This window comes from Neophocaena asiaeorientalis, unplaced genomic scaffold (assembly GCF_003031525.2).
Source record: "Neophocaena asiaeorientalis asiaeorientalis breed wild unplaced genomic scaffold, Neophocaena_asiaeorientalis_V1.1 scaffold226, whole genome shotgun sequence".
Classification (NCBI taxonomy): domain Eukaryota; kingdom Metazoa; phylum Chordata; class Mammalia; order Artiodactyla; family Phocoenidae; genus Neophocaena; species Neophocaena asiaeorientalis.
Window position 1 is genome coordinate 3,654,507 of NW_020173037.1, and position 16,791 is coordinate 3,671,297.

Here is a 16,791-nt window from a genome sequence, read left to right on the forward strand (position 1 = left end):
GGTCACAAAGCACCGAGCTGATCTCCCTGTGCTATGCGGCTGCTTCCCACTAGCTATCTACCTTACGTTTGGTAGTGTATATATGTCCATGCCTCTCTCTCGCTTTGTCACAGCTCACCCTTCCCCCTCCCCATATCCTCAAGTCTGTTCTCTAGTAGGTCTGTGTCTTTATTCCTGTCTTACCCCTAGGTTCTTCATGACATTTTTTTCCTTAAATTCCATATATATGTGTTAGCATATGGTATTTGTCTTTCTCTTTCTGACTTGCTTCACTCTGTATGACAGACTCTAGGTCTATCTACCTCATTACAAATAGCTCAATTTCGTTTCTTTTTATGGCTGAGTAATATTCCATTGTATATATGTGCCACATCTTCTTTATCCATTCATCTGATGATGGGCACTTAGGTTGTTTCCATCTCCGGGCTATTGTAAATAGAGCTGCAATGAACATTGTGGTACATGACTCTTTTTGAATGATGGTTTTCTCAGGGTATATGCCCAGTAGTGGGATTGCTGGGTCGTATGGTAGTTCTATTTGTAGTTTTTTAAGGAATCTCCATACTGTTCTCCATAGTGGCTGTATCAACTTACATTCCCACCAACAGTGTAAGAGGGTTCCCTTTTCTCCACACCCTCTTCAGCATTTATTGTTTGTAGATCATTTGATGATGGCCGTTCTGACTGGTGTGAGATGATATCTCATTGTAGTTTTGATTTGCATTTCTCTAATGATTAATGATGTTGAACATTCTTTCATGTGTTTGTTGGCAATCTGTATAGCTTCTTTGGAGAAATATCTATTTAGGTCTTCTGCCCATTTTTGGATTGGGTTGTTTGTTTTTTTGATATTGAGATACATGAGCTGCTTGTAAATTTTGGAGATTAATCCTTTGTCAGTTGCTTCATCTGCAAATATTTTCTCCCATTCTGAAGGTTGTCTTTTCATCTTGTTTATGGTTTCCTTTGCTGTGCAAAAGCTTTTAAGTTTCGTTATTGCCTCTATATTTACAAGTGGCTTTGTCTCTAGTTTTCTTGTCATGTCTTTGTCTGGCTTTGGTATCAGGGTAACGCTGACCTTGCAGAATGCGTTAAGAAGTGTTCCCATCTCCTCTATTTTTTGGAAGATTTTGAGATGAGTTGGTATTAATTCTTCTTTAAGTATTTGGTAGAATTCACCAGTGAAGCCAACTGTCCTAGATTTTTCTTTGTTGGGAAGTTTTTGATTACTGCTTCAGTAACTTGCTACAGGTGTCTTCACACTTTCTTTTTCTTTTGTTTTGTTTGAGTACATTTTGATAGTTTGTGTGATTCTAAAGATTTGTCCATTTCATCTAGGTTATCTAATTTGCTGGCATAACTTGTCCATGATGTTCCTTTATAATCCTTTTTATTTCTGTAAGGTTAGTACTAATGTCCCTATTTTCATTTATAATTTTAGTAATTTGAGTTTTCTTTTTTTTTTCTTAGGCTAGCTAAATGTTTGTAAATTTTGTTGTTTTTCTTTTCAAAGAATCAGCTTTTGGTTTTGTTGATTCTACTGTTTTTCTATTCTCTATTTTATCTCCATTCTAATTTATTATTTCCTTTCTTCTGCTAGCTTTGCATTTAGTTTACTCCTCTTTCTTCTAGTTCCTTAAGTTGTAAAGTTAGAGGTTATTTATTTGAGAACCTCCATTTTCTTCCTCCTCTTCCTCCTCTTCCCACTTTCCTCCTACCCGCACCCTCTTCTTCCTTCATTCTCTCCCTCCCTTCTCCTGCCCCTCCTCCTTCTCCCTCTCCTTAGAGTCTCTGGATTTATTGGATCAAAATCTCCAAAGAAGTTTTCTCTCACAGCAAGCTTGCCAGTCTAGTTGATGGACATTCACCTGAAATGGTTTTCTCCTTTTAAGTATGTTCATATTTTATGGTTTACAGCTAAAATTTCCCTGTGACCTCTGCTTTCAGCAATATCCACTATGTTTTTGTGTTTTTTCATTCATCTCAAGGTATTTTTAAATTTCCCTTGCAATTTCTTTGACTCATTTGTTGCTTAAGAGTATGTAGGTTAATTTACATGTATTTGTGGATTTTCCAGTTGTCTTTCTTGTATTTATTTCTAGTTTCATTTCATTGTAGTTAGAAAAGATACTCTGTATGATTTCAATCTTACTCAATTTTCAAAACCTCTTTTTTGACATAACATATAGTCTATCCTGGAGAATGTTTTATGTGCACTTGAGAAAACTATGTATTCTTGCTGTTGTTGAGTGGAGCTTTCTATAAATGTCTGTTAGATTTAGTTGGTGTATAATGTTTTTCAAGTCCTCTATTTCCTTACTGATCTTCTGTTTAGTTGTTCTTTCCATTATTCAAAGTGGGGTGTTAAAGTCTCCAACAATTATTGTAGACTATTTCTCCATTCAGTTCTGTCCATTTTTGCTTCATATATTTTGGCACTCTGTCATTAGGTGTATAACTTTTTATAATTCTAAAACCTTGTTGATAGATTGATTACTTTATCAAAATATAATGTCCTAATATAAGGTTTTTTAAAAAATGGATTTTGTGGGCTTCCCTGGTGGCGCAGTGGTTGAGAGTCCGCCTGCCGATGCAGGGGACACGGGTTCGTGCCCCGGTCTGGGAAGATCCCACACGCCGCGGAGCGGCTGGGCCCGTGAGCCATGGCCGCTGAGCCTGCGCGTCCGGAGCCTGTGCTCCGCAACGGGAGAGGCCACAACAGTGAGAGGCCCGCGTACCACCCCCCCCAAAAATAAAATGGATTTTGTGAAATTACACTGAAAGAAGTTCTCTTGGTTCCTTTATAGATCGCAGTTGGAGACACTGGAACACTCTTTAAGATTCGTATTGTTCATACAAACTCCAGAGTCTCCGCTTCCTGGCACTGTAAAGAGGTAAATACATATCAATACTTCCATCCTTTGCAAGATCCTCATAAATTCTGCTTAAGAATCAAACCTCAAGGGGGCATTTCATACCTATTGTGAGTGGATGGAGTCAACCTGGACTTTTTAGTCAGTGTATTCCTCAAGGCAGCAGCATCGCGTGCCCTGATTAATAACTGTAATCCCTAATTAATTGAGGGAAGCACCTCAGCCAAGCAATCCTTTTGCCTCTTTGCAAAGAAAAGAAAATACTTGGGAATCTGGATAAACTCCCATTGCTTCTTGATATGGTTGCAGTAATGATGAAAACGTGACTAGGAGGTTGTTACCTGCTCCAGAAGGGCAGTAAAATAGCCCATTCTTGTTGGTGAAATAATTTTCTACTAGACTTGAATGCCAGCCCTCAAATTTAGTCTACTCATGCCAAGTGAGATAAAGCCCCTGAGTGCTTTTAGGAGCAAAAAGAGGCTTCAATTTTCTACATTGTTCAGAATCTAAAATTTTACTTATTACTGTGCTTGCCAATATTGCATGTCTTTACCACTGGATATCATGCAGCTTGTAATCCATTTTTGTGTATGGTGTATTTCCTTCTTTTGTCATTTCCGAATAAATAATCTTTAAACAAGTTCTCAAAATGCAAAGAACACCTAGTCAAACCCCTGATATTCTTGGCAAACTTGATCTACAGTTTTATAACACATGAGAAAATTAATGAAAAATTCATGGTAGATGAGTAATCCCTTAAAAACATATTTTTTCTTTCATTAGCAGAAATATACAGTTGTTAATAATGCCATCTTCTTTACATTAAAGTCACAAGAGATCCTGAAGCAGAATGAATCAATGAAACTCACTTTATGAAAATACAGAATGTAGATGTTAGATTTCAAAATTACTACCTGGCTTCTATATGAAATAATTTTCTCTTTTATGCTATTGATATATAGAGCTTTTGAAGTATAGTATTCAAACTGATACGTAAGTGATCATATATGATAATAATATCTTTTACTTTTTCTCTCCTAGTAAGCCAAATTTATGAAAATTAACACTCATCTCATTTGATCAGTAACCAATAAGCAATATTATATTCATTATGAAGCTGGGATGCTGAGACAGTGGTTAAGTGATCTGAAGAAATTATATAATATTGAAGAGGAAAGACAAAAAAATCAGGCTGAAAATTCTTGGTGTCTTTCTCTCTATGGCGAGTACTCTGTCATTGCAAGGCCACGTGTTTGCCTGAGGTTTACCTCACCTGTCCTTCAGTACCAGTGAAGAGGAGATATTCTTGATCCAAAGTCTTACTCTGAGTATATAACGCCCGTATATAATCTACCCATTTGGCAAAATTAAGATGTTAGATAATGAGTGTAGAATTTTCTGTTGAATTTTTATAATACAGTTTAGAAGTTTGAAATTTAAAATTTTAAGTAAGCCAACCTGTGCCTATAAGTTGAAGGGATTTGATTTAAAACACTGAGTCTATTATAGCAATAATGATACAACATTTCCACAATCCATAAAATAATCACATTACTTTTATGAACTTAATCTTGATTCTTTAAGTTTAGTTAAGGAAGATTACAAAATAAAACATTTTGAATGGTGATTTTTTTGTATTTCTCAAATGATCTGCCTTGGACTGTAATCTAAAAACTGAATCAGATAGTGGTGGCAGCAGTGTTAACCTTGCAAACCGACGGTAATTCTGTGCGGCTCTCAGGGAGCCTTCTAAAGTGTGATTGCTCCAGAATCACACTTGATGTGAATTGATGAATGTAAATTTCTGGGCCTTACCAAGACCCCCAGAGATAGTAAGTTTCAGGATTGAAAATCTACCTTTATAACAACATGATTTTCTAAGCACATTAAAGTTGAAAATCTCTGATGTAAGGCATTTTAAAGACAGTAAGATTAATTTAACAGATAAAACAATACCTCACAGAAGTTTTTAAAAGAATGATAGTACCCTTCCCATGAAAGGCTAGATTTTAGAATCAGAAAACATATTTCTACTTCTCGATGATTTTTGGCATTCATCTGAACCTATCAGAATGTATTAACATCTTTGTTTAAGTCCAGGATGAATGGATTAGATATAATATGGTATAATAGGTACCCAAATAAATAATTATAGCTTGAATTTCATTAATTGCTAAGGACCCAAGGAGGGAACTATATTAATTTGAATCTGTAGTGCATGGACTCTAAGCTCATGCTAGTATTCTAGAAAATCACTTTAAAGTAAAAAGAAATTCATTACTAAGAGGTTGGAACAGGGAAGGAATAGATTTTTAAAAATTGTAAGTATCTCTTTCTAGATAGGAAAATATTGATGACAGAAAGTTTGGGAGGAAATTGACATGTCTAGCATTTCAATATGGAGAAATTAGAAATAGAAAAATTTCAAAGTAGAGAAAAGAAATGCCATTGTACTTGAGATGGCAATAAAAGAAGAAATTAACACTTTTCTTGTCAAGTATTCAACGACTTATACTAAAAAAAGGGAAAAGGCCTTCTTAAGTGTCAGGCTTGGATAAAAATTTTTATTTGACTCTTTGATAAAGTATTCTTACATTTTTTATAAGTAATATTGTTGCTGTTATAGACACAATTGTGGGACATGAATGCTGGAAGACAGTTTTATATACCTGTTCAACGATGGTCGGCACGTGATCAAGAGGACAGGGAAGTCTGTTGAGAATTTCCTGTTTTAAACAAAGGGCAGTCGTCCATCCTTCCAGGTAGGGAAGGTCCGCTCCAGGCAGCACAAGTAAAACTTGTTTGCCTAAATGCTGAAGGACAGAGAAGTTCAATACGTGTTGAGTAAATGAATAATTGAATGAATGAGTGATTAAGGAATCGCTTATTCCTCGCCAATTGCCTCTGCTGGTGTGACAGCTGCATCTAAATATTTTTTAGTTGTTTCATGTACTGGCATTCAGGAGTCTGTTCTTGCAAAAGTTAAACCTGTAGGAATGTCAGCTGAAATGCCTCCTAATCAAAAAAAGAAAATTAATTCTTAGAAGGTCATGAGAAAATTGAATGTCCAATGAAGTCATTCCTGGGTTAAAAAATGCAAAATCAGTGTATGCTTTCCTTATCAGGCTCAGCCTCATTTTTGAAAATTTATCTATTTGATTAGGAAATGAAAACAGAACTGCCCAATGACTTTCTAAGCTTTGGGCCAAAAGCAGAGGTGTGTTTAAGACTCGTGTAAATGTGGCTGAGAAATAGGCTGTGCTCCGTGTCAGTCACTGCTCATGGCCACAAGAATTCAGGGTGACTCTGTCCAGAAGAGCTGTTTGCTCTTGTGTCTGCTGGCTTCTACTTTGGAAGAGAATAGGAAAAGGATATATGAGAATTATTATATGGGCAATTGATAAAAACAGATTTTTCTCCAGTTCACAACATTTTCCATTAAAAATGTGATATCTTAGTTTTCTCAAGAAATAAATGATAAATACTATGTAAAGATTAAGAAAAGCTCCATAATGTCATAGAATCTAATATTAGGTTTAGATATATAATAACTTGTATAACTTAATAGGGACGGTGAGCTGCTACATTTGCAGAGACTGATGGTTCCTTTGTGGTTTTTAAATAAGGTGTAATAAACTCTTTGTTGAGTTTCTGAAGTTAAATTTTTAACTTTTGAAAAGATATGAATAGTTGCACTTGCTGAAAAGTGAAGGTTGTGTGAGCAGAGTGTTCTCATCATTCATAAGCGTCTCCCTCCACATTTATGAGCATTCTTCTCAACACTCTTCCTCGTCAGCCCGCCCATTCACCTGGTAGGAGGAGTTCGCCCGGCGCCCTGTTCTACCCACTGTTAGTAAGGATGCAGAGATCACTTTTGCTTCTTCATCTCTCATTTTTAAAAGAAAAAAAATTATTTTATATTGGGATATAGTTGATTAACAATGGTGTGTTAGTTTCAGGTGTACGGCAAAGTGATTCAGTTATACATTTACATGGATCTATTCTTTTTCAGATTCTTTTCCCATTTAGGTTATTACAGAATATTGAGCAGAGTTCCTTGTCCTATACAATAGGTCCTGTGTGTGTGTGTGTGTGTATATATATTTTTTTAATTGTGGTAACAAATACATAACATTTCCTGTCAGGCGTTTTGAAGTGTGCCTCCACCTAGACACACATTGTTGTGCAGCAGACCTCACAAAGCTGAGGTTCTGTTTCTTCTTGTGTGAGCTTTGACACAGTGTGTCTCTCAAGGGCTTGGTCCACTTCATCTAGGTTATCAAATTTGTGGACATAGAGTCCTTCGTGGTATTCTTTTATTTTTTATTTTTATTTTTTTGCGGTACGTGGGCCTCTCACTACTGTGGCCTCTCCCGCTGCGGAGCACAGGCTCCGGACGCGCAGGCTCAGCGGCCATGGCTCACGGGCCCAGCCGCTCCGCGGCACGCGGGATCCTCCCGGACCGGGGCACGAACCCACGTCTCCTGCATCAGCAGGCGGACTCCCAACCACTGCACCACCAGGGAAGCCCCATGGTATTCTTTTATTATCATTTAAATTTTCCACGGGGTCTGTAGTGGTTCTCCCTGCTTCATTTCTTTTTCTTTTCTTTTTTTTTTTTTTTTTTTTGCGGTATGCGGGCCTCTCCCTGCTGTGGCCTCTCCCGTTGCGGAGCACAGGCTCCGGACGCGCAGGCTCAGCGGCCATGGCTCACGGGCCCAGCCGCTCCGCGGCATGTGGGATCTTCCCGGACCGGGGCACGAACCCGTGTCCCCCGCATCGGCAGGCGGACTCTCAACCGCTGCGCCACCAGGGAAGCCCAGTCAACTGTACTTTTAAGTGCGCAGTTCAGTAGTGCTAAGGATATTTACCTTGCTGTGCAACAGATCTCCAGAAATTTTTCACCTTGCAAAACTGAAACTCTATCCTCATTGAATAACAGCTCCTCGTTCCCCTTTCCCCCATCCTTAGTAACAACGATTCTACTTTCTGTCTCTCTGAATTTGAATATATAATCGGAATCATACGATGATTGTCTTTTTGTGAACTAGCTTATTTCACTTAGCATAATGTCCTCAAGGTTCATTCATGTTGTAGAATCTAACAAGATTTCCTTCCTTTATAAGTCTGAATAATATTCCATTGTATGTATACACCACCTTTTCTTTATTCATTCATCCATTGATGGACATTTTGGTTATTTCAAACTTTCTTGTGTTTTTACTTTTTAATTTTTTTGGCCACACCACGTCTTGCACCATCTTACTACCCTGCCCAGGGATCGAACCCGGACCCCCAGCAGTGGAAGCGCAGAGTCCTAACCACTGGACCGCCAGGGAAGTCCCTCAAACTTTGGACTATTGTGAATAATGCAGTGGGTGTCCTCTGCATACCATTGAATTGGTATCCCCAGTTCAATTCTTTTGGGTATATACTTAGCAGCAGGAATGCTGGATCGTATGGAAGTTCTATTTTTAATTTTTTTGAGGAAACAGTATACCGTTTTCAATAGCGATTGCACTATTTTACAATCCCACCAACAATGCACAAGGGTTCAAGTTTCTTCACATCCTTGGCAGCACTTGTTATTTTCTGTTTTTTGACAGTAACTATCCTAATGGGTGTGAGGTGATATCTCATTGTAGTTTTGACTTGCATTTCTCTAATGTTAAATTAGGTTGACATCGTTGCATATGCTTGTTGGTCATTTGTATATCATCTCTGTAGAAATGTTTATTCAAGTCTTTTGCTATTTTAAAATCAAGTTATTTATTTGTTGTTGAGTTGAAGGAGTTCTTTGTATATTCTGGATATTAATCTCTTGTCACATATATGATTTGCAAATATTTTCTCCAACTCATATAGCTTTGTGTTGCTATTTATTATCCTTTTTATTTTTTTTCAACTTGAAGGACTCCCTATGGCACTTCTTGTAAGGCAGTCTACTGGAAATGAACTCCCTCAGCTTTTGTTTTACCTGGGAAAGTCTTAATTTCACCTTCATTTTTGAAGGACAGTTTCATCTGATATAGAATTCTTAGCTGGCAGGTTTTTCTTCCAGCAGTTTGAATATATTATCCCATTGCCTTCTAGCCTGCATGATTTCTGCTCAGGAATCCACTCATAAACTTCTAGAAGCTCACTGGCAGATGATGAGCCACTTTTCTCTTGCTGCTTTCAAGATTCTCTCTTTGTCTTTGACTTTTGACAATTTGATTATAATGTGTCTTGGTTTGGGTCTCCTTAGGTTTATCTTAGTTCAGGTTCATTGATCTTGAATTTGTATGTCCATAAAAGCTTTTTGCCCCTTTCTCTCTCTCTCTCTTCTCCTTCTGTGACTCCTACAATGCATATACTATTCCGTTTGAGGGTATTCCAAAAGTCCCTTAGGTTCTCTTCACTTCTCTTCATTTTGTTTCTTTTTCCTCCCATTTTGATGGAGTCCCCTCTTCATTATGCATTGGACTGGGTGCTGCAGCTTCTTATCTGGTGTTCAGAATTTTCACAGAAGTATTCTAGTCCATACACTGTGTTTAAAATGGTGTCTCCATGAGGAATGAGGGCTTGGTTCTCCTTAGTTCACCATCTTGCTGAAGTCATTCCCAATTGTCTGATTTTTACACCTACTTTTATATTGTTAAATGAGGATTACTATATACAGTTGACCCTGAGCAACATAGGAGGTTAGGGGCACTGACCCCCATGCAGTTGAAAATCTGCATATAACTTTACAGTTGACCCTCCACATCCATGGTTCCACATCCATGGTTCCGCATCCGAGGATCCAACCAACTGCACTGATTATGTAGTGCTGTAGTGCATATTTATTGAAAAACATTCATGTATAAGTGGACCCGTGAAGTTTAAACCTGTGTTGTTCATGGGTTGACTGTATAACAACTTTCGTTGTCAAATTTGGAAACTGAATATGTTATTTTTTTTACTATTACTAATATTAATATGTAAGTAATACTTAATTTTTTAACTGAGTAAATTATAGAGGGCCCATTGTATTTTAGTTATCTCAGCTTTCTGTGATAATCCAAATAATTTTAAGTATATCAGCATATTTTCATTATGTTTCCTCTTTTTTTCTTAGCATTCTCTACATCAATCATCATAAATATTGTAACTCATGATTTTCTTTGCTAGTATTTTCTATTATTGCATAGGATGTCCTCCTTTTCTAGCAGATCCCTTTCATGATAAAGAGATGGCAGTGTTATCCATTAACCTTTATCAGGCATTGACTGTATTCTTTGTAAATAAATGCTAATGGCTTTATCTGTTATTTATATTTTTTATAGTCCACTTATGCAGAGGCAGAGTGATTGCAAAGGAAGGTAGTATTATTACATATCAGAGGAACTGAGCTCTAACACTGGTTCCGTGCCTCACTGTTCTTTATCTCTAGAGTGGATACGTTTTTTTCTCACTGAGTGACTTTTAAGGATAAAATATCGCTGTGTGTGAAAATATTTCAAAACATATAAGACACTGAAATGCAAAGCTTATTTTTTGTTTTTGAATTATTTTTCAACCGCTATGCTACATCATGTATTTTCTTTCATTTCAACCTGTATCATTATTGTAGGTTTTATCAAAAGAACTCTGGCTCCTCACTTTTGCCCATATTCTGAATACACAAACCATTGGAGCACAAACATGAACAGTTTTGATTGTAGCAGTGCACTGGGACATTGTTCCACATAAATGCTATAAATTTTCAATAGTTTTTGCATCAATATTCTAAAATTACTTTAGAAACATTATTTTTGCAAATGACCCATAAACATTGCTAAAAAATTCCATTCAGGACAGATAAGAGTTTGTTGAATTCAAATGAGTGGAAACATTTAGTATACTTTATAATTATTACATTTATATTATCATTATTTGAAAACATATTGGTAGAGAGTCCTCAAATTTATGCTTTTATGATGAAAAATGGGCAAGAAGGAAGAAAACTTATTATGTTCTATAAATTAATATTATTGTTTTAATTTTTACTTTCTTAATTTAGACAGATTTGTGTATTTACTGAATGAACCTAATCCCTTTCACAATGAATTTTTGCTGTATCTTAATTTATACTCATTAGAAATCAGACTCATAGTCTGGATCTAACTATACTTTTTTGATTTGTTACAGATTGACACCTTCTCCCTAGAAGCCATGACCCTTGAGAATTTGTACAGGATTGTCGTAGGCCATGGTGGGCTTGGACCAGGTAAGAGTCTTCCATAGGTAGATATTGAAGGTCTGATTCTGCTCTGTTCATGTGAAGCCCTGTACAAATCTAGAAAATAATTGTGGAAAACTCGTAACGAACTGATCTCTAAGTATTGACTATCTGAAATTAAAATATTGTCCCAAATATTCTTTAAATTTTAAGTGGATGTATTGTTTTTCAAAATTATGTAGGCTTTTTCAAGTAGATGCTCTGCCTAGAAAGCTAGAAAGAATGATGCATAAAAACTGGGGGAATTTGGGATTTATACGCTGTGGCACGTGGCAGTGTTCCAGAATGCTGCTGGTGGACATAGCGGCAGTGTCCTCTGACAGTGACAGTCCATTAAGTGCTAATGATGGTGCCAGCAGTGACACCTTCAGGAGGCTGTCCTGGCAGCCTTGCTGTGTTTTCTGCTGACAGTTTGTTCATGCTTCTATCTCAATTTTCCCAACTGTGAATGACCAGTATTTTCATTTTCTGCTACTGTATAAGATTGCCATAAGATAAATAAAATCCTTTAACAAAAGTGCATATACCACAAAAAGCATTAAAAAAACCCCAAAACATGAAACAAGACAATAAACTCTTTTACTTAAAAGTGTCAACATATAACTTGCAAAATGTTAAGAACAAAGTTCTCATACCAATATATAGTGGACATGTGTTTAAATAATGAGGGAATTAGCCAGTTGACAAAGCTCGTTCAAAAGACGTTACACAAAACTGAAAAATATATACTTATAATCAGTGAAAACAAAAAGAATGATAAGATTGATAAATTAAAGATATGGCTAATGTCCTAAGATAATAAAAACATAACTTTGAGGTTATTTTCTCTCTTGGGCAAAATTCATTTATGTTTTGACCAGACCCAAGTCTTTTGCATCTTATTTTTCTGTCAGTTGACAACTAATTTTAAAGAGTTTGGGCTCCGATCCACAGTAAACACTAAGGTAATATTCCATTTCTGCAGGGAGTCAGGCAGGCTTGTAGGACAGTGAATGCTCTGGTACAACAATAAAAGGATGTGTTAATATGCCCAACTAACACTTACATGGCAACTAATTCAATTTTGTAAATATATTTGGTGGACCTGCTATGTATCAGGTGCTGTACTGAGTATTTTCTATGGTAAATATGGAAATAATTTTCTGTTGTTTATAAGCTACCCAGTCTGTGGTGTTTTGTTATAGCAGCCCAAGCAGATGAAGACAATATTTTAATTTGACAGGTCAATTTCTCATTTTGCCCTACCTCAAATATCCAAATAAAATTGAACTAATGTTACTTCTGAGGATATTCACTGTTGGTGGCACAATGTGAGTATCCCATGGAGTCTGCATTGTCCAGAAGAACAGCTGTAGACCAGCAGCACTGCTACATGCATGTGCAGGTATTCAAAGGTAAACGTGTACAAAGTGAATCAAGAAGTATAATAAAGGAATAATGCATAACAACTAAGTAGGGCTCATGCCAGGAAATTGAAGGATAGTTCAGCATTAGGAAACCTATTAATAAAATACATCACCTCAGAAGGTTGAAGCAGAAAAATTATTCCTAAACAGTCAAATAATACCATTATAAAAAATTCTTTGAAAATATGGAACAGAAAAAATACTCTAAAATTATTTAACTCAAGATGACCACTTAATAAACAATGAAATCCATTAAAATACAATAAGGATTTTTCTCATTATGAGATAGTCATTCTTTGGAAAGCATTTGTGTATATATATTTTTAAAGTTATAATTTTGGAAAGAAGAATGTGAATTTATTGCCTGCAGGTGATAGAACTGTCTATTAAAATGCAAGGAAGATCAACTGAAAAATGGATGAATGAAGAGAATTTATAAAGCGATTAGAATTTAAATCAATATACAATAACTGGAGGCTGTTTTTCTTACATTGAAAATATGAGATATAAAAGATCTTATTCAGAGTAACAGCAAAAAAAATATATAATATATAATAATTAACATCAACAATAAGAAATACATGCCCATCTGAATTATTAGACTGGCTTTGTCTGAAAGTCATATTGAGAAGTAACAGGAAGTTCTAGCCAAGAAAGTTTGGTTTATAGATTCTGTCCCTCTTTCAGATTAAGTGAACCTATTTGTTCTTTAACGATTTATTTACCAATGATCTCAACTAGCTGTAGATCCAGTCGTTGTTTGCAGTATTCCAACAGCACTGTTTTTTTGTTTTGATTTGTTTTGTGTTTTGGTGAGAGAGATGAAGGTTTTGTGCTTACATATATTTACATATATAGTTTAGGCCCCAGGTGCCTGTGTCTGTGGTGTATCGGCAGTTATAAAACTACAGAATTTTGTTTAGCCAAATCGCACCCAGGTGTGTCCGTTTGTTTGGGCAAAAACAATCTGCTGCAAGATTTATTTTGCTCTCAGACTATGATGGAGAGAATCTCCTGCAGTGGTTTCTTTACAGGAAGACTATCAGTTTCTCCGCAATCAAGTGGAGCATCACAAGTGAGGAGATGACAGAGAATTGGACGGAGGTGGAGGTGTACTGCATGGATATATCTGCTAATTTTGATCAAGAGTTGTCACAGACTTAGAGGAGAGAAAATCTGAAATACAGGGCAATACAATTAATCTAAAGGTAAATCCTGAGATAGATAGCTGACTTCCTTTTTCTATCCCTACGTGAAGTATGCTAGTCACAAAAGACCACTTGTTGCATGATTCCATTGTATGAAATATCCGGAGTAGGCAAATCCCTCAGAGTCAGAAGTATATTAGCGGTTGCCTAAGTCTGGGAGAGGGGAGCCAGGTGGTACTCGGGAGTGACAGTGAATAGGTACAAACTTTGTTTTGGGGGTGATGGAAATGTACTAAGTTTGGATTATGACGATGGTTGCACTACTCTGTAAATATACTACAAATCACTGAATCCGTGTAAATAGGTGAGCTTTATAGTATGTAAATTACTTCTCGATAAAGCTGTTAAAATTATTGTTATTTATCTGGAAAAATTAAGAGGATATAATAGACTACAGTATCACATTTTGAAAAACACTAGCACAGAAGATGCTCACTTTAAAATGTATAAGGATGATAGTTTTTAAATATAGTTTAGTAAATGTCATGATAATAGGCAGACCGATAAATCAGACCTGAACCAGATTTTAAATGGACTTAATACAAATGAGCAATGCATATTAAAAAAGCAATTCAAAGTGGCCACATACAAATTTTTATTATTCAAAAAACTAAAAATTAAAAAAGTTATAAGCTACATTTTTTTACTGAAGTATAGTTGATTTACAATATTGTATTAGTTTTGGGTGTACAACATACTGATTCAGCATTTTTACAGATGATACACCATTATAAGTTATTTCAAGGTAAGGGCTATAATTCCTTGTGCTGTACGATACATCCTTGTTACTTATTTATTTTACACATAGTAGCTTGTATCTCTTAATCCCATAACTCTATTTTGCCACTTGCCCACTGTTTCCCTCACTGGAAACCACTCGTTTGTTTTCTATATCTGTGAGTCTGTTTCTGTTTTGCTATACACATTTGTTTTTTTATTTTTTAGATTCCACAGATAAGTGACATCATATAGTATTTGTCTTTCTCTGTCTCACTTATTTCAGAAGCATAGTACTGTCCAGATCCAGACAGTGGTTTTCAAAATGTGGTTCCTGGATCATCAGCATTGCCTCGGATCTTGTTAAAAATTTATTTCTTGGGGTCTCTTCTAGGATGACCAACCATGCTGGTTTGCTTGGGGCTATCTTGATTTTAGCACTGAAAATCCTGCATCCTGGGAAACCCCTCTGTCCAGGGCAAACTGGGGCATTTGGTCACCTTAGGTTGCCTATCCCAGGCCCACAGTGTCAGAAGCTTGCTGTACGGCCCAGCAATCTGTGTTTCCATCATCCTTCCTGGTGGTTCTGAGGCTCACTATAGTTGGGGAACCACAGATCTAGGGAATGATGACGAGTGTGGCCTGGCTCAGTAATGGGAGTGTGATGAGTGATGAAGCCCAAGAGTAAGCAGAGACCAGGCTGTGAATGTGTGCTTTGTAAGAGTTTACAGCTGATGAGTATTCCCTCCTCAAGACAAGCAGTTTCAATAAAGGAGGATGCAGTTTGAACTGGCTCTTTGTATAGATAAAACCACGATGAAGGGTTAAAATATTCCATCTTATCTATAAATAAAAGTAAATTGTATTTTAACCAACTCCAGTCTGCAAATTAATATAAAATTAAATGTTTAAAAAGAGATTTAAAATTTTTATTTATTTTTATACAGCAGGTTCTTATTAGTTATCTATTTTAGACATATTAGTGTATACATGTCAATCCAATCTCCCAGTTCATCCCACCACCACCACCATCCCCCCCCAACTCCACCCCACCTCACTTTCCCTCCTTGGTGTCCATATGTTTGTTTTCTACATCTGTGGCTCTATTTCTGCCTTGCAAACCGGTTCATCTGTACCATTTTTCTAGATTCCACATATATGCGTTAATATACGATATTTGTTTTTCTCTTTCTGACTTCACTCTGTATGACAGACTCTAGGTCCATCCACATCTCTACAAACAACCCAGTTTCATTCCTTTTTACGGCTGAGTAATATTCCATTATATATATGTACTACATCTTCTTTATCCATTCATCTGTCGATGGACACTTAGGTTCCTTCCACGACCTGGCTATTGTAAATAGCGCTGCAGTGAACATTGGGGTGCATGTGTCTTTGAATTATGATTTTCTCTAGGTATATGTCCAGTAGTGGGATTGCTGGGTCATATGGTAGTTCTATTTTTAGTTTTTAAGTAACCTCCGTACTGTTCTCCATAGTGGCTGTATCAATTTACATTCCCACCAACAGTGCAAGAGGGTTCCCTTTTCTCCACAGCCTCTCCAGCATTTGTCGTTTGTACATTTTCTGATGATGCCCACTCTCACTGGTGTGAGGTGATACCTCATTGTAGTTTTGATTTGCATTTCTCTAATAATTGGTGATGTTGAGCATCTCTTCATGGGTCTCTTGGCCATCTGTATGTCTTCTTTGGAGAAATGTCTGCTGCCCATGTTTTGGTTGGGCTTTTTGTTTTTTTAATATTGAGCTGTATGGGCTGTTTATATATTTTGGAGATTAATCCTTTGTCCACTGATTCATTTGCAAATATTTTCTTCCATTCTGAGGATTGTCTTTTCGTTTTGTCTATAGTTTCCTTTGCTGTGCAAAAACTTTTAGTTTCATTAGGTCCCATTTGTTTAGTTTTGTTTTTATTTCCATTACTCTAGAAGGTGGGTCAAAAAAGATCTTGCTGTGATTTATGTCAAAGTGTGTTCTTCCTATGTTTTCCTCTAAGAGTTTTATAGCGTCCGGTCTTACATTTAGGTCTTCAATCCATTTTGAGTTTATTTTTCTGTATGGTGTTAGGGAGTGTTCTAATTTCATTCATTTACATGTAGCTGTCCAGTTTTCCCAGCACCACTATTGAAGAGACTGTCTTTTCTCCATTGTATATCCTTGCCTCCTTTGTCATAGATTAGTTGACCATAGGTGAAAAAAGAGATTGTTATCTTTATGTGTATCAGCTCATGTGTATCATTCTGTGTGCTTGGACAGAGTTTCTGAATGACTGCTCTTTTTCTAGCATATATATATATATATATATATATATGTATATAATT

The 16,791-nt window shown here is 36.4% G+C and overlaps 1 protein-coding gene across 1 annotated transcript in view; it reads left to right on the forward strand.

The window, feature by feature from the left end:
- LOC112398150 (lipoxygenase homology domain-containing protein 1) overlaps positions 1-16,791 on the forward strand; it is a 33,312-nt gene that overhangs the window by 6,177 nt on the left and 10,344 nt on the right. Inside the window, 2 exon segments of the mRNA XM_024742561.1 lie at positions 2,808-2,894; positions 11,025-11,103. Coding sequence (XP_024598329.1) covers positions 2,808-2,894; positions 11,025-11,103 — 166 coding nt within the window.